A 24,186-nucleotide genomic window follows, 5' to 3' on the forward strand; every position below is an offset into this window, starting at 1 on the left:
AGATATAATAATCCTGAAAGATATAAAAAAAAAAGTGAAAGAAAATAAAGCATGAGATTTTGCAAAGTAAGACCTCTCAAAAACTAACAGGTGAAGCAGTCAGAAAAATGAGCAAGTATGTAGAGGAGTTGAACAAAATAATTCACGGGTTGTACCAAAAACAAAAGTTTTATGAAGTATTTCTCCTTACACTGTGGTTTTTCTGTTTTCCATTCTGTTTTAGTGCTATTAATGCTCTACTTTTTTACTTTTTTTTTTTTTTTTTTTTTGAGACAGAATCTTGCTCTGTCACCTAGGCTGGAGTGCAGTGGTGCAATGTTGGCTCACTGCAACCTCTGCCTCCCAGGTTCTAGCAATTCTCCTGCCTTTGCCTCCTGAGTAGCTGGGATTATAGGCATATGCTGCCATGCCCGACTAATTTTTTGTGTTTTAGTAGAGAAGGGGTTTCCGCATGTTGTCGAGGCTGGTCTTGAACTCCTGAACTCAAGCAGTCCACCCGCCTCGGCCTCCCAAAGTGGTGGGATTATAGCCATCAGCCACTGCACCCAGCCAATGCTGCTCTCTTTATATGAAATTGACATGATGGCCCACTAATGGATTGATCCCCTTTTTCTTGAAAACACTGAGTTAAAAAATATACATACTTTTTGGCCAGGCGTGGTGGCTCACACCTGTAATCCTAGCACTTTGGGAGGCTGAGGCGGGCAGATCACAAGGTCAAGAGATCAAGACCATCTGGCCAACATGGTGAAACAAATAACAAAAATTAGCTGTGTGTGGTGGCATGCGTCTGTCATACCAGCTACTCGGGAGACTGAGGCAGGGTAATTGCTTGAACTGGGGAGCTGGAGGTTGCAGTGAGCCGAGATAATGCCACTGCACTCCAGCCTGGTGACAGAGCGAGACTCTGTCTCAAAAAAAAATTTATATGTGTGTATATATATATATATATATATATATATATATATATATACTTTTTTTGAGATAGCAAGTGGATTTTACTGATAAAACAAAGCAAATACCATTTGGAATTAGAAAGCATTTCCTATTTTAATTCATAACATTATTAATCAAAATTGTAAAAGTAGATTTACAGAGAAACAGGAAATGAAACGTCCCAGAGACATTCTGAAAAGTTCCAAAGAAACACACACTAGCCTAAAAATCTACAGTTAAACCATGGTTGCAAAACAGGTTATATTTATTCCTGCATTTTCTCAGTAAGTTCTTCCTTATATTTGCCTTTCTCTTTTCCAACTTGTCCAGACTTGGCTTTGTGTTCAAGAATTTTTTTCCTGTCCTTGTCCAGTTTTAGCCTGGTGATAACCACCTTGCTCGGGTGAATGTGGACTGTGGTGCCATTGGCCTTCTCACGCTGCACCCGCTCGATGTAGATGACATATTTCTTTCTGTACACCTGGACTACCTTGCCAATTTGCTGCCCTTTGTGGTGTCCTCGAACTACCTGGACCTCGTCATCCTTGTGGATGGGCACGGAGCGGACATTGTACTTCTGCCGCAGCTCCTTGGAGAGCGGGGATGACATGATCTTCCTGCGCACGTGCGAGGGAGCATTGACGTGACGTTTGCGGTTTTTGTTGCGATCCGAGGTCATGAAGGGATTGAACTGCATGGTGACCCTGGGAAGGTCTCGCAGGGCAGTGGGCTTCAGAATCCGAAAAAAATCTCCAACCTCCACTCAGCCAGCTATCAGCAGCCTCAGGACGGGAGCACACAGGGCCGAAAGTCTATATATACTTTTAAGCATACATAGAACACTTGCAAATTGACTTCCCAAATTCCTTTCCCACACCTAGCCTCCAGTGACCCTATTACTCCTTCATCCTTCCCCTTGCTAAAACAAAAATGACTTTGACTCTTGAGTCAAGGGCATATGATACACTCATCTGCTTCTCTTCTCCATTTCTATGTTTAGCTTTTCATCTTTTCTTCCAGACTTAGAAGAAAAAAATAGTATCTTCTTTTCTAAGGTTAACTTTTACACCTGTAGTTTTTTTTTTTTTTTTTTTTTTGGTCATCTGTCTTCTTTTCCTTCTTTAACATCTTCTGTCTTTCTTGTTTTTTATTTTTATTTTTTATTATTTTTTTGAGATGGAGTCTTGCTCTGTCCCCCAGGCTAGAGTACAGTGGCATCATCATAGCTCACTGTAGCCTCAAATTCCTGGGCTCAAGTCATCCTCCTGCCACAGCCTCCTAAGTACCTGAGACTACAGGTGCATGCCACCACACCTGGCTAATATTTTGTAGAGGCAGGGGATCTTGCTGTGTTAGCCAGGTTGGTCTCAAACCCCTGACCTCAAGTAATCCTCCTGCCTTAGCCTCCTAAAGTGCTGGGATTACAGGCATGAGCCACTGAGCCTAGCCCCTCCTCTTGTTCTTAAATTTAGTTATTTCCTCTTGATCAGCTCATCTTGAACTCAGTCTTTTTTTTTTTTTTTAACTTTTTAAATGGTTTTATGTACAAATAATGAACAGATATTGTACCCATAAATTCTACTTTCCAAAAACAGGAGCTTTTTAAAAGAAAACCACGTAACTTTTAAAAGGCACTGGGATTTCTCTGCTTCTAGATCATTGGGAGGCTAGAAAAATAAAGTTTGTTCTATCAGGAATCACAAGTTGGAACTAAATGTTCTCCAAAGTGTAATTTCTAGAGTGTAGTGTCACTCCAGGCAAAGATTATTCAGTTCTTATCCCCAACCAAAACTACCTATCAGAAGGGCTAAACCAGGTCAAAACAGTCCACCATAATTAGACTTCATCAAACAATGTCATATGCTCCTCCGAGATGCAAATAAACCAAAACAGGAAATACTAAAATCTAAATAATATTTGACACTGTCATACAAATTGTTAGTTCCTTGTTCAATATCCCTCCTTCTGTAACATTAATAAAGGGAATATTTTACTGCAAAGAAATATTTTATACATCACTAGCCATGAATATTTGCCATTAGTTATTATGGCAAATGCTGCCTTGTGCCGTTATCCAAATGGCATAACCGTTTTACATCCACAATTCACTTCTATAGTTATAAGCAGAATTTTCGTGATTTACATAGGTACATCTGTCAGTGAAGATTTAACACTGAGATGCAATCTAACATCCATAATATCTGATGTTTTGTAGATGGCACTGTAGGAAAGATATATTTTAATCACTTTTCATTTAAGTGACCTTATGTAAAAAATAAAGTAATAATTTAGCAGTTCCACGTGTCCAAAGGGCATTTTCAAATGTACATAAAAGAAATGGCTATAGAGGTTTTTTTTTTTTTTTGAAACGGAGTTTCGCTATTGTTACCCAGGCTGGAGTGCAATGGCGCGATCTCGGCTCACCGCAACCTCCGCCTCCCGGGTTCAGGCAATTCTCCTGCCTCAGCCTCCTGAGTAGCTGGGACTACAGGCACGCACCACCATGCCCAGCTAATTTTTTGTATTTTTAGTAGAGATGGGGTTTCACCATGTTGACCAGGATGGTCTCGATCTCTTGACCTCGTGATCCACCCACCTCGGCCTCCCAAAGTGCTGGGATTACAGGCTTGAGCCACCGCGCCCGGCTTATAGAGGTTTTTAAGAAGCATCTTCCATGTCCACATCCTCTTGCGACTGCTGTACCATTTTCTCTTCTGACTGCTTTCCTTTTCCTGCAAGAGGGGCTCAGATAAGATGAATGTTTTGCTTGACTTCTTTGATATCCTGAACTTCCTGTAGGTCTTTTTCTTCCATCTGTTCATTATAAATTTAGCTTGGCGTTTCTGTTTGATCTCTTCAACCCTCTTCATTGCATCAATAGTTTTATTCCATAGCTCTTGCTGGTATTTGATAGTTTCATTTCTATGCTTTTCAAATTCAAATGAATTATCCACTGTAAGCTCTTTACCAGCTGCTCTCTGGAATGCTTTGGTCCACCTAACTTTATGAGGATTGTGCTTCTTTTTAAAGTTTTTATGACATTTAGATTCACAAAATGTGAACACCTTGTAATCATTGCAGACAAACATCATGCTGTTGCCAGGGTAGATGGGCCCTGAACAGAAATAACACTTCTCGATATGCGTGTTGAACCCTCGTGGGTCCCCAGTAACCAAATGCCAAGCTTGAGAGGAAGTCTTGAACTCAGTCTTAATGGGTTTAACTGGTTTTCATTCTGGACTATTAATGACTATTGTTTTTTAATCATTAAACCACAACACAGACATTTTTATAGTTTTTTTTTTTTTTTTTTTTTTTTTTTTTTTTGAGATGGAGTTTTGCTCTTGTTACCCAGGCTGGAGTGCAATGGTGCAATCTCGGCTCACCGCACCCTCCGCCTCCTGGGTTCAGGCAATTCTCCTGCCTCAGCCTCCTGAGTAGCTGGGATTACAGGCACGAGCCACCATGCCCAGCTAATTTTTTGTATTTTTAGTAGAGACGGGGTTTCACCATGTTGACCAGGATGGTCTCTATCTCTTGACCTTGTGATCCACCCGCCTCAGCCTCCCAAAGTGCTGGGATTACAGGCTTGAGCCACCGCGCCCGGCTATAGTTTTTTTTTGAAGTAAAAATCTCATTTTCTTGAATGGATGATGGGTTTGCATGGTTCACAATGCCAAAGATGGAAAAGGGTATTGAATGAGGAGGTTCTCACTGGCCCTTCCTTTTGGCTGCTGTATACCCTGTCCTTACTGCCTTGCTCCCTCTTGCTCTTGTCACTCCTGTCCTTATCCTTTCCCACTCAGGAGAGAATAGGTGTCTCAGTGTCATCTGTGATTTGCCCTCTTCTTGTCATACACATAGCTTCTTTTGAGGTGTTTCATGTTCATCTATCTCCTCCTATGCATTCTTCACCTACTACCAATTCACTCCCCAAGCTCTTTTCTTTTTTTTCAAATCTTTTTTCTATTGTTATTTTTCCTTTTTTTTTTTTTTTTTCCTCGATCTCTTTTCTCCGTGACCTTTCATGTCATTTCAAGCCAGGACTTTTGCAGTAACCCAAGTGGGTTTCTTACACCCATTCTCCACATCTTTTGAAATACTATTTCATGAAACTTTGTTTCTAGTACCTACATACATCTATGTGTTCACTAGGTAGTGATGTAAAAATATCTCTTACGATGGACCTTCTAAATGATTGAAAACACGATTTAACTTTTGGGTAAGGGTTCTTCAGTTACATCAACCTCGTGATGTAATCCCTGGCTGTAATCTTGTTTTACTTATGTTATTACTGCTCATCATAGTCTCCAGGAAGCTCGGGCTCATTACTGGTTTTTTTTTGAGGTGGAGTCTCGCTCTGTCGCCCAGGCTGGAGTACAGTGGCATGATTGGCTCACTGCAACATCCGCCTCCTGGGTTCAAGCGAGTCTCCTGCCTTAGCCTCCTGAGTGGCTGGGATTACAGGCAGCGCCACCACGCTGAGCTAATTTTTGTGTTTTTAGTAGAGACAGAGTTTTACCATGTTGGTCGCTCCTGACCTTGTGATCCACCCACCTTGGCCTCACAAAGTGCTGGGATTACAGGCTTGAGCCACTATGCTCAGCCAGGCTCATTACTGTTTATGCATGTTTTTCCACAGTTGGACTCAGTTTACTTTTCCAGCTTTATCATTTCATATCTCCAGTGTACCTACTGGTTGTTATCTACACTGTTTGCTTCTTTATTTTTGTATCATCTTAACATGATAACAGTGTCTGGTTCCTGGCAAGTACTTGATAATGTGTTTCTCCAATGATGGGACAAATCCCAGAGCAAATCTTGTACTTTTTTTCTGTTGTATTTTTCTTGCTGCTGCCCTTATGCCTGATGCACCACTTCTTCTACACGACTCTCCCTGACTGCTTTAACTCTGTTTTTTCCCTTCCTCTTCCCTATTCCTAAAGCTTATTTGGTACCTAAGGGATAAGTCCTACAACTGTGGTTTGTTTGTCTGAGGTCAGGTTGGGAAGGTTCTGGGTAGCTGGAACTCTTTCCTTAGCAGGGTCGTCTGTGTTGGCAGATGATGAGATGTGGCCTGCCTGATACAGAAATTCTGGCTCGCTATTTGGAAAGAAATCAGGGTATCTTTATCCCACTGGTGTAAGGGTTAAATAGTTAACAACTAACAGATGAAATCAGTAAATACAGTAACTGATGCTAATGAACAACTTTGTAAGCAAAAGATATAAAAATTAAAAACTGAAAATATTTGCAAACTTGTCAAAAGAGTTGAAGTCCCTAATGTGAAAGGAACTCATAAGTCAATGAGGGATATAAAGAAAAATTGTTACGAGGTATGAGCAAGAAGATCATAGAATATGTCATGACACATAAGCAGCCTTTTTTTTTTTTTTGAGTCAGAGTCTCGCTCTGTGACCAGGCTGGAGTGGAGTGCAGTGATGTAATCTTGGATCACAGCAACCTCCACTTCCTGGATTAGAGCAATTCTTGTGCCTCAGCCTCCTAACTAGCTGCGATTACAGGTGTATACCGCCATGCCCAGCTAATTTTTGTATTTTTAGTAGAGACGGGGTTTCTCCATGTTGGCCAGGCTGGTCTCAAACTCCTGACCTCAAGTGATCTACCTGCCTTGACTTCCCAAAGTGCTAGGATTACAGGCATGAGCCACCATGCCTGGCCATAAGCAGCCAATTTTATAATTAAGTTTTTAGTCTTACCAGCAATCGAATGGGAATAAACATCATGTTAAGCAATGGATGCCATCAAATTAGCAAAATTAGTTAAATTCTAAATTTTTAACTGAAAATTATTAAATTTTTTGGTTGTTTTTGAGACACAGTCTTGCTCTGTCCCCCCAGGCTGGAGTGCAGTGGTGTGATCTTTCACTGCAGCCTCCCCTCCTTGTTCAAGCAGTTTTCATGCCTCAGCCTCCCAAGAAGCTGGGTTTCCAGGCATGTACCACTACACCCAAAAAAATCATTGTCTTACTGATTAGTTCCATGTATAATTTCTGAAGGAGGCACTGTAACAGAATGATTTAGAGCAGGGGCTAAGAGTCAGGAAGGCCCGGTTTTTGGTAGCAGCCTTGATCCAATCCATTGCATGACTTGACCATGTTACTTACTTGTGTATTTTTAGTAGAGACAGGGTTTCAACGTGTTGGCCAGGCTGAACTCCTGGCTTCAGGCAATCCGCCTGCCTTGGCCTTGCAAAGTGTTGGGGTTACAGGTGTGAGCTACTGTGCCTGGTCTTGCTTTTTTTTTTTTTTTTAATCTCAAAGAAATTCATGTGCTTCTGGCAGAAGTCTAATTTGGTGTAACCTTTGTAGCAAACAATTTGGTATTATTTGAGAAGTTTATATTTTTAAGGTTTTAACCTATTATTTTCATTCCCAAGAATCTATCCAAAAGCTATTAATTAGAGAGGCAAATATTTGTATAATGTTCATCATTTATCACAGTGTTTTTTATAATGGTGGGAAAACTTCCAATAACTTAAATGCTTTCATTGAGGAAATATTTCCTTAAGTGGGAAATTATGCCACCATGAAGTTATAATTTTGAAGAATATTTTAAAGAAGAATACTCATGAAATATTAGAAAAATTATTAGAAATATTAGAAAAATTATTTTTAAAATTATAAAAAATTATAATTATAATGTCATGGGATCCTTGGGGTGTTGCTTTTCCACCTGGAAACCTCTGTGGCTGGTGGCACTTTTGTCTGAGTTTTCTTTGGACCTGCTGGGCTTGTTCCACCTTCTTGGCCTAGCAGGCTGCACGCGGTTTGCATTACTACCTGGATCCTGTGCCTGCCAAGGGTGAGCCAGGTGCGGAGCGGTCAGTGGTGTGTGAGCGAGTGTGGGGTCCAGCCACTGTGCACAGCCAGGTGTGCCAGCCATGGCAGGGCAGGCAGTTCCAGGCACCAGTACAGGCACTGGCTCTGTGGGAGGCTGTGGCTGGACCAGGCGTACCACAGGCAGCTTCCACTGTGGGCACCGGGGAATGTGGTGATGCCTGCAAGCTTGGAGATGCCAGGAGCTGCAGAGCTCCAGAGAAGATGTCACAGCCCTGGCTCAGAGAGCCCCTAGGTCTGGTTCCCTCCTTGTTGCCTGCAACCTGGTGAGTAGAGGGCATGTTTTGGTCCTGTTTGTGTTACAGCTTTTTCAGTCCCACCATGCAGGGGTCCCATGTCTAGGAAGAATGAGGTATATGCACAACTGGAGGGTAAGCAAGGCAGAGAGCAACTTCGTTGAGCAACAGAAGAGCTATCAGGAGACCTGAAGTGGGTAGCTCCTTCTCACAGGCGGGTCTTCTGATGAGGAGACCCGAAGTGGGCGCTCATTTCTGCAGCTGGTAGTCTGGACATCTGTGAGTATGGCTGAGTCTGGGATTTTTATGGGCTCAGAATGGAGAAAGTGTGTGCTGATTGGTACATGGGAGGCCATGGACAGCCTGGAAAAAGCACTGTTTAAGTTCTTACTCCAGCCAGTGGACTCCACCTGGAATCCACAATCTGGACCCCAGGCCTTAGGCCGTCTCTGGCTTGACGGTGGGGTTTCACCTGGGACCCACCCCTTTCTGGGCAGGAACCTATGTCTGCCTCCCTCCGTCAACATGCCATCCATAGTGCCCACACTGTTTGGGCTGAGGGGTGCCTGCAGGTCCAGTTTGAGCTGCCTTCACCCCTGCTGGCCTCTCTGTGATGCTCACTGGCACCCAAAGTCCAGAGAGGGCTGAGGTGGCAGGGGGCTGGTGTGTCAGCACTGCCCCGAGCCTGTGCACACCCGACTGGGTCATCATAGTGCCCAGGCTCAGCCACAACTTTGCTCTGCGCCAGAGCACGTGCTAAGAGCAGGGAGAGGCCAGGGAGTGGGAGCAGGCACATCCTAGCCTGTGGGAGAAGAGGGGGCTTCCTGGGCCCTGAGAATGCAGGAATGCCCGGGTTAGGAGCCTCCGCTGGCTGCAGCTGTGCCTGGAGCATGGGGCTCTCACCCTGCCAACTTGGTAGCAGTCAGGGCTCCTACTTGTTCTCTGCTCTGCTGGCTCCGTGGAGCATGCAGCCTGGCTGTGCCTCCCCCACTGCAACCAGCAGCTGCTCCAGACAGGCTGCCCCTGCCCTTAGTAGTCCTTATTTATGGTGTTGCAGTTTGGTTTGTCTACAAACATGACCTGAAATGAAGCAGAAGTTATCTCTGGGTGGTGGGATAGGTGATGATTTTTAAAATTTTATTTGTATAGTGCATGTTATTTAAAAAATCACTATCCTGGCCAGGCGTGGTGGCTGACGCCTGTAATGCCAGCACTTTGGGAGGCCAAGGTGGGCGGATCATGAGGTCAAGGGATCGAGTCCCTCCTGGCCAATGTGGTGGAACCCCGTCTCCACTAAAAATATAAAAATTAGCTGGGCATGGTGGTGGGTGACTGTAGTCCCAGCTACTCAGGAGGCCGAGGCAGGAGAATCGCTTGAACCTAGGAGGCAGAGGGTGCAGAGTGAGACTCCGTCTCAAAAAAAAAAAAAAAAAAAAAAAAATCACTGTCTTACTGATTAGTTCCATGTATAATTTCTGAAGGAGGCACTGTAACAATGATTCAGAGCAGAGGCCAAGAGTCAGGAAGGCCCGGTCTTTGGTAGCAGCCTTGATCCAATCCATTATATGACTTGACCATGTTACTTTTCTCAGCATCTATTTCCTTATCTGTAAAATGGGACTTCTTAAACCTAACTCAGAGTTGTCAAGATTAGAAATGATAATGTATTATAACAGCCTTTAAAAAATAAATTTATTATTTTGCTTTAATTCTTGCAATAAAAACAAGTCTTTTTTTTTTTTTGAGGTGGAGTCTCATACTGTTGCCAGGCTAGAGTGAGTGCAGTGGCATGAGCTCGGCTCACTGCAAACTCCACCTCTTGGGTTCGAGTGATTCTCCCGCCTCAGCCTCCTGAGTAGCTGGGATTAGAGGCACATGCCACCATGCCTAGCTAATTTTTGTATTTTTGTAGAGACAGGGTTTCACCACGTGCACCAGGCTGGTCTTGAACTGCTACCTCAGGTGATCCACCCTCCTCGGCCTCCCAAAGTGCCAGAATTACAGGCATGAGCCGCTGAGCCCAGCCAAAAACAAGTCAACTTTTTTTTGCCTCCCAGTGAATATATCATAACAAAGACATTCAAGATATAATAGTCAAAACTCAAATGAATTTTGAGGCTGAACTATTAAGTGTATAATTACCCTGTGAATTACAGATTGAGTGTAAGTTTCACTAAAATAAAATGTAAAAATAATTAAAATGTAGTTTAAATTTTCTGCCAAGACAGATATTGTTTTCATTCTTGCTAATCTTCACCTGTTGAACTACCACCGAGGTTACATTTATTACCATATATATAACAACCTTTTGCAGTCTGGGTCACACAAGAGAATAAACCCTGTCCTTAGGCATCCGTTGCATGTAATGAATTTGCTTCTGTCTTGTGTGTCTACAATGGAACCAGCTTGTATCATCTAAGTTCTCATATGGAAGCAGTGAGAAAACTGTCACCCAAATTGCTATCTGTTCTGTGGTTTAGATGAGGAGCCCTGATTGAGATGCCTGGCGTGTAGAAGGCACTCAAAAGGAAACAGTTCCTATTGTATTTGTCCTAGAAGTCATGTAAAAGAGAAGTTGCTTTCCCGATTTCTTTGTTTGGTATAAGCATCTTTGGGAAAAGGTATTTTCAGAGTATGATCCCGTAAGTGGACAGCTCTGTGGCAATTTCTTAGGTCCGGTCTTTGGATCTGGTACTGACTCTGTGCTGTGTAGAACCACAGGCAGCTCCACCGTTAGCCCTCTTGTATTGTAACAGCCCTTTTCCTCCACTGTAGGGCGCCAAGGTACTGCTTCCTATCTGGGCAGAGTTTCTGAATTCTCTTCTGCTTAACTGTCAGAAGCCTTATTGTATCAGAATTTCAGGCCTCACATTTAATGCTTTGTCACAAATTGCTTTATGGTAATATATTTCATTTGGATATTCGTACTGCTTTTTGGGACTTTTAAAAAAAATATGCTGCTAAAGATACTGTTTTAATATATTTCCTGGTGAATGTTTTCTCATCACTGCTTCCTATTTTATTTTAGCTACTGATCTACTTCTTGCCTGGAATCCCATTTGTTTGGGATTGGTAGAAGGTGTTATTGGGAAAATTCAACTTCATTCAGGTATGTTTGTAAACTCCTTGAACTTGTCAGATTTATTACGGCATTTTTTTGGTGTTTTCCTCTTTGAGGATGCATGTAGGTTCTCTTAGAGCTTTGTCTTAATTTTGGGTCTGCTCAAAGTGGGCGTATTTCCATATAAGTTTAATGAAATAAAAAGATAACTTTAGAGAAAAAGTGGCATAATATTACACTTCTTTCTGCTACTAAAAACAAAAAAACAAAAAAAACTTACTGAATGCCTGCTATGCATCAGGAATCGTGCTTGTTGGTAGAACACAATAATGAGCAAAGACCTGTTTCTACCCTTATAAAGCCTACAGTTTAGGAGGAAAGACAGGTATCAAAGACTAATCATGGAAATAAGTGTATGATTATTTGGTAATCGTGGAAGGTGCCATGAAGGAAAGATACAGCAAATGCATCGATCTCAAAGGAGAGTAGTAGGAATAAAGCTGGAGAGGGAGGCAGGTGGCAGACCGTGGCTGGTTGGCTTTATGTCAGCTGTCTACTCCTGATACAGTCAACTCTGTCAGGGACGAGCGTGGGTCTCTTAGCACGGCACACAGTATATGGTCCTATCAAGGATCCCTATCCAGAACAGACAAATTGATGGGACATCCAGGTCATTCACCAGGCACTCACTTGGAATGACAGGCACCTGTATCCTAGGCCTAAAGGGAATTTTGTTAGTGGGAAAGTATAACAGGTATTATACGGGCGTGTCCTAAAAAGCTGAGTGAAAGGGGCCAAATGAAATTTTATTTATTTCTTTTTTGGTGCCTTGCCCTTCAGGGAGCTTTTTGTTTGTTTGGTTTTTGGTTTTTTTATTTGAGATGGAGTCTCGCTCTGTCGTGCTGGCTGGAGTGTAATGGCACAATCTCAGCTCACTGCAACCTCTGCCTCCCGGGTTCAAGCCATTCTCCTGCCTTAGCCTCCCTGGTAGCTTGGATTACAGGCACGTGCCACCACGCTCAGCTAATTTTTGTATTTTTAGTAGAGATGGGGTTTCACCATGTTGGCCAGACTGGTCTTAAACTCCTGAGCTCAGGTGATCCACCTGCCTTGGCCTCCCAAAGTGCTGGGATTACAGTCTTGAGCCACATTGCACCCAGACTAGGGAGGTTTTTAAAATTAGAGATGGGTTCTTGCTGTGTTGCTGAGACTGGTCTTAAACTCCTGGCCTCAAGCGATCCTCCTGCCTTGGGCTCCCAAAGTGCTGGGATTACAGGCATGAGCTACCACACTTGCCTTAAATGAAATACTTTAAGCACTGTGTTTAAATAAGTATTTTTCCTTTGGTATCAATTTTGATGAGTTATTAATTTAGGAGGCTTTGCCATTATTTTGGTGTAATTGTGAGTATGTATCTCTATAATGTATCCTTTTTTATTATTTTAAAATAGTAAGCATTTGAGAGCTAGATTGATTTTTTTGTATATAAGAAATAAGCACATATATCTGGACAATCATGATTCTTTGGTTGTTTTTAAAAGCGTGTTTTCTTCATGAAATATTTATAGTTTCAAAAAGCTGTTTATCACAGATGTGCATTTACACAGTTTCTTGTAAAATACACACATATATCTACCACCTAGATTAAGAAATGAAATATGGGCCAGGCTCAGTGGCTCATGCCTGTAATCCCAGCACTTTGGGAGCCCAGTCACCTGAGGTTGGGAGTTTGAGAATAGCCTGACCAACATGGAGAAACCCTGTCTCTACTGAAAATACAAAAATTAGCTTGGCATGGTGGTGCATGCATGCCTGTAGTCCCAGCTACTCAGGGAGGCTGAGATGGAGAATCACTTGAACCCGGGAGGCGGAGGTTGCGGTGAGCTGAGATTGTACCGTTGCATTCCAGCCTGGGCAACAAGAGCGAAACTCCGTCTCAAAACAAACAAACAAAGAAATGAAATATGACCAATGGGTTTGGAGCTGTCTCTGTGCCTTTTTCCAAATGTTGCCTGTTTCCTTCCTCTTAAAGGAACCTGCTATTTTGCATTTTATATTCCCTTGGTTTTCATTATTGCTTTTATTATATATGTATTCCTAAACATGTTGCTAAGGCTTGTATTTTGGGGATTTTATATAAATGATATTAAGCTGTTTGTGTTCTTTCACTTATTTTTATTTATATTTTTGAGATTTATCTATGTATGAAACTGTAGTTCCTTATTTTCACTATTTATGAATATATCATGATTTGTTCTTTTTCCTGTCACTGGGTAATTTCTATTTTTTTTCCTTTCTTTTTTTTGCTATTAGAACTAATACTGCTATGAGCATTGTTGTATATTCTTTGTTTGGTGGGTTTTTAAAAGATTCTTCCAACACAGAGGAGAAAAGCATTTAGTCATTGTGTCACCATGTAACCAAGGTATTTTAATAACACTCTCCTACCTGTCCACATTTACATACATATATTTTTAATTCATTTACATGCTGACAGGATAATTTCACAACTGGGTGTTCTGAGCTGAAATTCATTTTCTATTATTTAAATGACATGTATGAAACTTTTGAGTTATTTTTTCTCATTTTCAGTCACATCTTAGCACAGTGAATAAATCACTGCAGTCAGTCAGGAGACCCGAATACAAGCTGTATTTATTTAGCTTTGAGATACAGGAGAAGTTGCCTAATATTGGTTTCATACATCTCTTGTTATGTAACAAGCCAGTCCCAAAAGTTAATGGCTTAAAACAACAACAGTGTGGCCGGGTGTGGTGACCACGCCTGTAGTCCCAGCATTTTCGGAGGCCGAGGCGGGTGGATCACAAGGTCAGAAATTCCAGACCAGTGTGGCCAACATGGTGAAACCCTGTCTCTACTAAAGATACAAAAAATTAGTCGGACGTGGTGGCACATGCCTGTAATCCCAGCTACTTGGGAGACTGAGGCAGGAGAATTGCTTGAATCCAGGAGGCGGAGGTTGCAGTGAGCCGAGATCACGCCATTGCACCACTCCAGCCTGGGTGATGGGGCAAGACTATCTCAGAAAAAAAAAAAAAAAAAAAAAAAAAAAAAAAAAAAAAAAACAGGAACAACAGTGTCTAATTTCTCAGGATTCTGTGGGTTGACAGAGCAGCTCTGCTTTTCGCTGTTGTGTTGGCTGGGGTCATTCACGTAGCAGCAATCACCGGGAGTTTGCCTTGGGTGGCCTCAGTTCTCTTTCACCCAGCCCCTCCCTCCATGTGTCTCTTCTCACAAGGCCTCTCCTTGAGTCCTCCTCTCTCCTAGATAACCTGGACATCCTTTCAGGGTAATGGCCAGGTGCTGAGAAGACAGCTTCCAGTATTCAAGGGCCTGTATGTATGTCTTAAGTTGTTAAACAAGGTAGAAGAAACCGGTCTCTTCATTTCCGTAGGGTATTATGAGTCCCAAATGAGATAATGTACCTGCAAGTGCTTAGTAAATTGTAAATCACTATTTTATCAAGGATCTTTGGTTGCAAATACAAACCTATCAGCTTAGCAAAAACACATACTTTTTTATGAGGAACCCACGGGACCAAAAATAAGAAAGAAATGGATGTTGTAGAGGATCCAGGATTACTTTATTGGGACAGCTGGTCTCTGACAACCGCCTCTTCTTCTATGTCTCTTTTATTCTTCTCTCTTTTTGGCTTTCTCTGTTTGTGTGTATGTAGGACAAAATTTCTGCCTTTAAAATGGCACCCTTAGCCATCAAACCAACTGACATCTGATAATCCCTGAAATGACTGGAAACTAACCAGCAATCAAAAGAGATTGAGTAGTGAGTCCATGTTAGACTTCTAGTTAAGAGACTTATTGGCCCACCTTGGGCCAGGGGACTCCTGACCAGGGTCACATAGGTCACATGTGCTCCCGAGTCCCAATCCCTTAGGTGGGAGTCAGAGCAGGAGGGTTTGGACTTGGCAGACAGCCCAGAAGCTGTCTACTACAAATAATGTACAAATGTAAGTTAGTTAATAGTTGATGAGTTTATGATACAGTCAAAATATGATCATTTAGGAAGCGGTGAAGGTATGGTCATCTGTGGGTAGCCCCTTTATGTGTACTGTTCCTCTTTGCCGTTTTTTGGTCCCAAAACAGGTGACAATACCTGTGATGGTAGGATATTTTGGAAGAGGGAGAGGTGGAGAATAGAGTGAACTGGAGAAATAAGTATGAAAAAGGAAAGAAGGGCAGGGAAATTCTCTTAATTTTTCACTCTCCTAATCCTAGAACCTTTTTTTTCTTCTTGCCATGTCACCTGAAAGATTTGGCTCTTAAGAAAGAGAGTGGGGAGGAAGCAAAAGAAACTCTTTTCTGGGCCCTTGCTGCTTTTCCTTCCCTCCCAACCCTCTTCGTGTCACTCTGCTCCTAGCCCCTTGCCTGTGAGCACCCATCTTACTCCCCTCATCTGTCCTTGGGGATGCCCCCTCTTCCCCTTTCCCTGCCCTGCCATTAAAGTTCTTGCCCTGGGTCAGATTGGCTAGAAGGGAGATATGTGCCTGCTGTGTTAGAAAGAATTGAAAAAATTACTTCAGGGACATTTTCCCTGGGAACATCTTATTTTTGGAGCACAGGGGATGAGGGGAATAAAATGTCTGTACTTAAACTTTCTCCTGTTTCCCTCCTACTTATTATCCACATATTAATGCACAAATTTTTGTTCTCGCCTAGTGAGATGGGAACATAAATTTGTTTGAACAGATGTCATTGACAGTCTTAAAGTGGCGTGGGTGAGCCATGCTGCTGTTCCTGTCACTGAACTCTGAGCTCTGTGGAATGAAGCAAGGGCTTGTGACTTAGGAACTGTATTGGTTTGCTGCCATAACAAAGTACCACTGGCTGGGTGGTTTAAATGACGGAGTCGTATTTTCTCACAATTCTGGAATGCAGAAGTCTGAAATCAAGGTGTTGGCAAAGTTGATTCCTCCCAAGGCCTCTATCTTAGGCTTGTAAATGGCCGCCATCCCCTTGTGTCTTCATCTGATTTTCCTTCCATAACTGTGTTGTCTGTCTGAATTTCCTCATCTTGTAATGACACCAGCCATTTTGGATTAGGGCCCACCCAAATAAACTCATTTTAATCTAATTATCTCTTTGAAGACCCTGTCTTTAAATATCACATTCTGAGGTCCTGGGAGTTCAGACTTCAGTATATGAATTTTAAGGGGACACAGCTTAGCCCGTAACAGAAACATAATAGCCTCTGAAATGCTCATTACAAAAACATGTCAAAAAGAATTCCCTCGAACTGGTTTGCTGTTTCCTGCCACTTGGCCTTATTTCAGTATGATAGGCCAGTCCTCACATATCATTGGTTAGGCAGCCACTCTAGACATGAACTAATTCTGAAAGATCACACAATTGCCTTGAGTCAGGTGACTTCATCTAGTCTCAGTTGCCATTTAGAAGACAAAGTTGATTATAGTTCCTTGATACAGTTATTTTGAAGGTTTAATAAAACTCACATAAAGTGAGTTCTTAGTAATAAGCATTCAGTATATGCGGATTTTTTTCCGCATATACTGAAAAATAGTATATACTATTTTTTTTCCTCTTAAAGAGCCTCAGAGGTGTCAGATATTCTACTCAAGAACCACTTACATTGTGGCTACACATTTTTGAACAAATTTTAAACATGGACTATTTTTCTAATGTTAATTTTTGCCGAAACTGTAATAAGAACAAGTCACAGGCTGTATGTGGTGACTCACACCTGTAATCCAAGCACTTTGGGAGGCCAAGGCAGGTGGATCACTTAATGTCAGGCATTGGAGATCAGCCTGGCCAACACAGTGAAACGCCATCTCTACTAAAAATAGAAAAATTAGCTGGATGTGATGGTGGGCACCGGTGGTCCCAGCTACTTGGGAGGCTGAGGCAGGAGAATCACTTGAACCCAGGAGGTGGATGTTGCAGTGAGCCAAGATCACACCACTGCATTCCAACCTAGGTGACAGAACAAGACTAAAAAAAAAAAGAAGTCACTGAAAGACTACATTGTAAACAACGTATAAAAAGTAATGTTTTGCCAGGCGCAGTGGCTCAAGCCTGTAATCCCAGCACTTTGGGAGGCCGAGGCGGGTGGATCACGAGGTCAAGAGATCGAGACCATCCTGGTCAACATAGTGAAACCCCGTCTCTACTAAAAATACAAAAAATTAGCTGGGCATGGTGGCACGTGCCTGTAATCCCAGCTACTCAGGAGGCTGAGGCAGGAGAATTGCCTGAGCCCAGGAGGCAGAGGTTGCGGTGAGCCAAGATCCCGCCATTGCACTCCAGCCTGGGTAACAAGAGCGAAACTCCATCTCAAAAAAAAAAAAAAGTAATGTTTTTGGTAGTAACAGATTAGTAGCATTAGCAAAAGTTATTTTGTAATCCACAGTTCCTTTAAAAAATGGCCTCCCACCAAAAGTTACATTGTTAGTTTAGATTATCTGGCATTGCTCAAGGCCTCCAGTAAACAAAGATACTCCTACAGGCAGAACATTCCAAAGGCTTAGAAATTACAGCAAAGTTAATAAAAAAAATAAAAAAATATATATGACAGAAGAATTTCAAACTATTTTTGTTTGTGTTATCCTTTGTTGATAATTGCCTGCCCTTTTAGCAAGCTCTGCCAAAAAAAAAAAAGGAAAAAGAAAAATGGTTCTGTTTAATGCCTGTAAAATATGTGTTTAGAACCATTAGCTTGTTTCTGGGTTGCAAGGCCTCTTTCCCAGACATCTGTAGGCAGGTGGACTTCAGCCAGGGTATAATGTAGTCTGTCTCCAACAACTCAAACGTGTCTGACTTTGGTCTGACCAGTTGAGAGATAATTAATATGAGGAACAGAAAGTAGGAGATGTGTAATGTATCAACTAGGTGAAAGGAAAGTATGGACTTGTGAAAAATCAACATGAAAAAAGATTCATTGTACTATCCAGGAGGAAATAAAAATGGCAGTCAAGGGTGGGCACAGTGGTTCACACCTGTAATCCCAGCACTTTGAGAGGCTGAGTTAGGGCAGATCACTTGAGGTTAGGAGTTTGAGACCAGCCTGACCACACGGTGAAACCCCATTTCTACTAAAAATATGAAAATTCGCCGGGCATAGTGGTGTGTGCCTGTAATCCCAGCTACTTGGGAGGCTGAGGCATAAGAATCACTTGAACCTGGGAGATGGAGGCTGCAGTGGGCCAAGATCTTGCCACTGCACTCCAGCCTGGGTGACAGCAAGACTCCATCTGGCTGGAAAAAAAAAAAAGAGTAGTAATCAGATTCATATCATAATTTTAATTACATATTTATTTTTTCTTTTTCTTTTTTGTCTGTCTTCTCATGGAAATAACCTACAAGTAGACAGCAGCTGTGGGCCATGTCTGTTCTGCTTACCTGCTGTGTCTCTGTGTGCAGGCCCACTGCAGGGCTATTCAGAAATATTTAGCGAGTACTTAAGGATTTAATGAGTATCTATGGAGTACCTACTATGTGTCACAGTCTGTACTCAGTGCTGGGAACTGCAGGTTGAACAGAACTCGAAATTTCCAGGAACATAGACTCAGAATCTGAGTGATAGATGTTAATTCCCAGTTACACAGTTTTACCATTACAGATGTAATCATCTAAAGACAAGTATGGGGTGTTGTAGTAGTATGACAGAAGAGCCCAAGTGGTGGAGCTGGGGTTGCTGGATGGAAAGCATCTCATACGGACAGGGCCAGGGGTGGGATGGGGAGGGATTAAAAGGAGAGAGAGTTCTTGGCAGAGTATGAAGCTGTGCAAAAGGCCCACATGATTGATATGTTTCTTCTCTTCATTTTCTGTGTTATGTCTGGGTATAGCCATTTCTTCACACAGATGTCCAGGAAAAGACTGCTTTAGGCTGGAGATTTAAAATAGATCACAAAAGCTCTTCAAGTTATAATGTATTTTTAAGATTGAGAAGAGGATAAGCTCAATTAGGGTAAGAAGTATCTGAAGATAAAAAGCAAAAAGATCATTAGTAAAGGAATATATCCCACGATGTATTCAGGACTAGTTTAAAGAGAAAATTGTCAGGAGTCTTGATTAATTTGGCAATAGAGGCTCTTTGTTTAGTGATTAACTGAATTACTGCTGATAGTACTGAACAATCGTAGACAAAAATTCACTCAAGTAGATCTCATTCATGAAAATAAGTACTCACCATCTGCTGTTCCTACACTTTTTAAGTGGTAATGATGTCTCAGTCATTAAGATGGTAAAGTGTATTAGGCATATTATTTTTAATACTGATTTTAGTCTTCTCTATGGAGACTTTCTTGCTATGGCACTAGTGACATGAAATATTTTATATTTTAGTGATGAATGAATGGAGTGTCATTGGTATTGTTTTAGTGCATGCCTTAAAAGCCATTGGAAAACCCCACTCCTTAAGGACATTGGAGAGAAACAAGGGGGTCTCACAGGGTCCCTGTGGAGCTCTCATCCTCTGCTGGAGGCCTGGGTTGTGGAACAAGCCTTTTAGTTACTGTTTCTGTTTAGATATGAGTTTGCCTGTATACAGCTGTACTGTGGGGGATGCAGGTTGTTTTATTGTCCACTGACAACTCACATAATTAAAAATATGTAGGTATTGTGATGATAGTTATACAACTCTAAATGTAATAAAATCATTGAGTTGTTTCCTTACAATGGATGAAATTTATAATATACAAATTATAGTAAATATGTCTTGAGATACAATTTATATCTTATTGTAACATAACATTTCTACCAAAATATAAGTGATGTAAAATAGAATTCAAATACAGTCTTTTTTGGCTGGATGCAGTGGCTCATACCTGTAATCCCAGCACTTTGGGAGGCTGAGGCAGGAGGATCACCTGAGGTCAGGAGTTCGAGACCAGCCTGTCTAACATTGCTAGCCTCCCATGTAGCTAGTAGTCCAAGCTACTTGGGAGGCTAAGACAGGAGAATCCCTTGAACCTGAGAGGCAGAAATTTCAGTGAGCTGAGATAGTGCCATTGCACTCCAGCCCGGGGGAAAAGAGTGAAACTCCATCTCAAAACAAAAACAAAACAAAAAACAAATACAGTCTTTTTTGTTTTTTGTTTTGAAGACAGAGTTTCACTCTGTCACCCAGGCTGGAGTGCAGTGGCGTGATCATGGTTTACTGCAGCCTTGACCTAACTGGACTCCAGTGATCTTCCCATCTGTCTCCCAAGTAGCTGGGACTCTAGGCACATGCCACCATGCCCAGCTAATTTTTGTATTTTTTTTTTAGTAGAGATGGGGTTTTGCCATGTTGCCCAGGCTCGTCTTGAACTCCTGAGCTCAAGCGATCTGCCTGCCTTGGCCTTCCAAAGTGCTGGGATTACAGGCATGAGCACTATGCCCAGCCTCAGATATTGTCATTTTATATTCATTTTCTCATTTATGAGGATCTTAGAGTTACTGACTTCAAGAGGTAAGATTTACTTTTTTTTGAGACAGAGTCTTCCTCTTGTTGCCCAGGTTGGAGTGCAGTGGCACGATATTGGCTCACTGCACCCTCTACCTCCTGGTTCAAGCAATTCTAGTACCTCACCCTAAGGTGGCTAATTTTTGTATTTTTAGTATAGACAGGGTTTCATCATGTTGGCCAGACTGGTCTCAAACTCCTGCCTGCCTCGGCCTCCCAAAGTGCGGGGATGATAGGCATGAGTCACCATGTCTGGCCTAGAAGTAAAATTTTCATCCGTGACCAGATTCTTGTTTAACCCTTAGAATATTCTTTAACTATAGTTTAGTGGACCCATTTTCTTAACAGACTTGAGTCTTGGAAGCAGGCAGCTAAGTGGTGTGAGAGATTACTTTCTCTGGTATCTTCTCATCCGTCCTGTTTTTGCTTCCCTCCTGTTCCTTTTCCTCTCCCCTCAGGTACCTAGATGCTTGAGTGCTTCATCCATCTTTCTTTGCTCCCCTCAGCTTGTCCCCACATTTTGTGCTTCAGAATCTTTCACTTCCCTTTCCCTAGTCTTGAGTCTGTCTCCTTGGTGCAGACGGTTTTACCTCCCTGGTAGTAGTGATGCTTGAACAAGTCACATGAATGCGACCTGCAGTTCTGAGCTCCCCAGAGCGTGGTTACACAACTATGCTTCTTATTCCTAAGCATATCTCTAAGTGGCATGGCAGATTTTTATATTTTCAGGCAGAGAGCTACTTGAGAGGCAGGCCAGCATGCCTCATATGCTATTCCACTGTTACTCCTTTTTTCTAGTCATAAACCCATTTGTTTTTAATACTCTGATTTTCCTCAGTGATCTCAATGGCAGCAATGGTAAAGGTTTGGTTTTCAGCTTCAGAAAGAGGGGAGGAAAGCTGGGTGCAGTGGTGTATGCCTGTAGTCCCAGCTACTCGGAAGGCCGAGGCCAGGAGCTCGGGCTGCGGTGCATGATGATCATGCCTGTGAATAGCCACTGCACTCCAGCCTGGGCAACCTAGTGAGACCCTGTCTCTTAAAAAATGAAAAATTTAAAAGGAGGATTGTTAAGTTAAAAATGACTGTGTGGGCCACCTATACAGGTGCTTTCTGTATTGCCTCCTTTGTATCACCTTTTGGAGTTTTATTTTTATTTTTTTTATTTTTATTTTTTAAACAGAGTCTCACTCTGTCACCAGGTGCTAGGCTGGAGTGCAGTGGCACAATCTCGGCTCACTGCAACCTCCACCTCCCAGGATCAAGCAATTCTCCTGCCTCAGCCTCCCAAGTAGCTGGGACTACAGGCGCATGCCACCACACCCAGCTAATTTTTGTATTTTTAGTAGAGACGGGGTTTCACCGTGTTGGCCAGGATGGTCTCGATCTCTTGATCTCGTGATCCACCCACCTCAGCCTCCCAAAGTGCTGGGATTACAGGCTTGAGCCACTGCGCCTGGCCTAGAGTTTTTATCTTATTGAACATTTAAAAGTAATTCCAGTCAAATTATTGTCAGAGCTAATTGTGTTTAAGAAAGGAAATTCTCGACAAATATATTAAGTTCTCATTCACTTAGACTTGGCCAGTAACAACCATTGATAGCAAAAAAAAAAGGTTATTTAATTGACTTGGATAGCAGGTTTGTTATAGCCTTTGGGCTTGATTCACTTTGTGTATGGACCAATCACCTCCAACCTTGAAGCATTTTTATGTCACTTTTAAAAGCAGTAATTTATCTTTATAATGATTAACTTGCATCATGAGTAAAAATCCTGATTGTCTTTAGTATGTTGGAGTTTAATGGGCAGGAAAGTATTAAAGCTTTCAATAAACATACAGGAAAACATCTTAGTACTTTAGGGGGATAAGCTATAGTTATCTGGAAAATACATTTTTATAAAGAAGATCATTTTGCCCAAAATAAAAATTAAAAAAAAAAAAAAAACAAGATAGAAAAACCTGGGCACAGTGGCTCATGCCTGTATTCCTAGCACTTTGGGAGGCTGAGGTGGGTGGATCCCCTGAGGTCAGGAGTTTAAGACCACCTGGCCATCATGGTGAAATCCCATCTTAAAAAAATAAAAATAAAAATAAAACCATTTTGCCCAGCAGTACTTAATAAGTTAGACTTTTCTAGCCGGGCGCGGTGGCTCAAGCCTGTAATCCCAGCACTTTGGGAGGCTGAGGCAGGTGGATCATGAGGTCAAGAGATCGAGACCATCCTGGTCAACATGGTGAAACCCCGTCTCTACTAAAAATACAAAAAATTAGCTGGGCATGGTGGTGCGTGCCTGTAATCCCAGCTACTCAGGAGGCTGAGGCAGGAGAATTGCCTGAACCCAGGAGGCGGAGGTTGCGGTGAGCCGAGATCGCGCCATTGCACTCCAGCCTGGGTAACAAGAGCGAAACTCCGTCTCAAAAAAAAAAAAAAAAAAAAGTTAGACTTTTCTAGTTTTCTATAGATACAAAAGAGTTTATATTTTTATAGAGTATAATAGATTATTTTAGGATCATTTCATTTTATGGCAGATTTATTTAGGGATTTAACTACAGTCTTAAGCTTTACAGGCTAAGCAGAATATACTTCTAATTGCACCATTTGGTACTTTTGAAATAGAGCCTATTAAAAATGTCCCTTGCTGTAGATGCCCTCCCTATGAGTCACTGTCACTTTTCTATAAACTGAGACTTAGGAAACTTTAGTAAGCAGCAGAGCAGCCAGTTGGGAAACATGGAATAGCTGCTATGTTTGGAAGATGAACAAATTAATAGTTAGCTCTTTAGTCACTGAAAGCATTAGAAGCCTAATGTGGTGTGCTTTTAGCTATCAGGTACCTGACGTTGAACAAACCAGCACTGGCGTGGTGGTGGCATTACTTGTTATTCCATTTACTTGATGTATGTTCCCTGAAATACAACCTGGGATATATGGTGCTCTACTTCCATTAGGGGGAAAAACATTTCTCTTAGTGTAGTTTTTTGTTTTTGTTTTTTTAATATATGGCTTTAAATATAAAAGAAAAATTCATTAAACATACCGTTAATTCATATTTTTAGTCAAAATTTAAATTCATGCCTAAGTGTGCATAAAACCTACTTCATAGACTCATATTCATATTCACTTAAAAGTGCCAAAAGCTGATTAATAGCTTATTCATCAGATATCAATGAAGTAGGTTTTATGCACACTTAGGACTCAATTTACATTCCTACCAAAGATTTGTAAATAAGGGAGAATACTTAAAATTGGAGCAGAATATGCCTTGGGATAAACTATTAAGATATTCTCCTAATTATTAGTTTCTCATAGCATGTTAATATTATTGTTCAGTTGTCCCTTGGTATGAGGAGGAGGGGTTGGTTCCAGGACCACCCATGTATACCAAAATTCATACATGCTCAAGTCTTGAAGTTGGCCCTGTAGAACCTACATATATGAAAAGTTGGTTCTTTGTGTGGATTTCTCATTCCATGAATACTGTATTTTCAGTCTGCATTTGATTGGAAAAAATCTCCATGTAAGTGGACCCTTGCAGTTAAACTTTTGGTGTTCAAGGGTCAACTGTGTATAGTTCTGTTTTCATCTGTTTGGGCTTCTATAACAGAATATCGTGGACTGGGTGGCTTATAAATAACAGAAATGTATTTC

At 41.7% G+C, this 24,186-nt stretch overlaps 1 protein-coding gene and 1 pseudogene across 4 annotated transcripts in view; one reads left to right on the forward strand and one right to left on the reverse strand.

The window, feature by feature from the left end:
• The window catches only part of INPP5F (inositol polyphosphate-5-phosphatase F), a 107,919-nt gene that overhangs the window by 16,932 nt on the left and 66,801 nt on the right, over positions 1 to 24,186 (forward strand). For 3 of the 4 annotated variants that reach the window (XM_039465050.2, XM_074382965.1, XM_074382968.1), the window contains exon 2: positions 11,060 to 11,140. In XM_039465050.2, the coding sequence (XP_039320984.2) occupies positions 11,060 to 11,140 (81 nt within the window). Of the gene's footprint in view, positions 1 to 11,059; positions 11,141 to 12,981; positions 12,985 to 18,460; positions 18,541 to 24,186 lie in introns of all 4 variants that reach the window. The other variant, XM_074382967.1, reaches the window with a different exon arrangement.
• LOC120362559 (putative ribosome biogenesis protein RLP24 pseudogene) lies at positions 3,595 to 8,076 on the reverse strand (annotated as a pseudogene).

The sequence above is a fragment of the Saimiri boliviensis genome, chromosome 12, assembly GCF_048565385.1.
Source record: "Saimiri boliviensis isolate mSaiBol1 chromosome 12, mSaiBol1.pri, whole genome shotgun sequence".
Classification (NCBI taxonomy): domain Eukaryota; kingdom Metazoa; phylum Chordata; class Mammalia; order Primates; family Cebidae; genus Saimiri; species Saimiri boliviensis.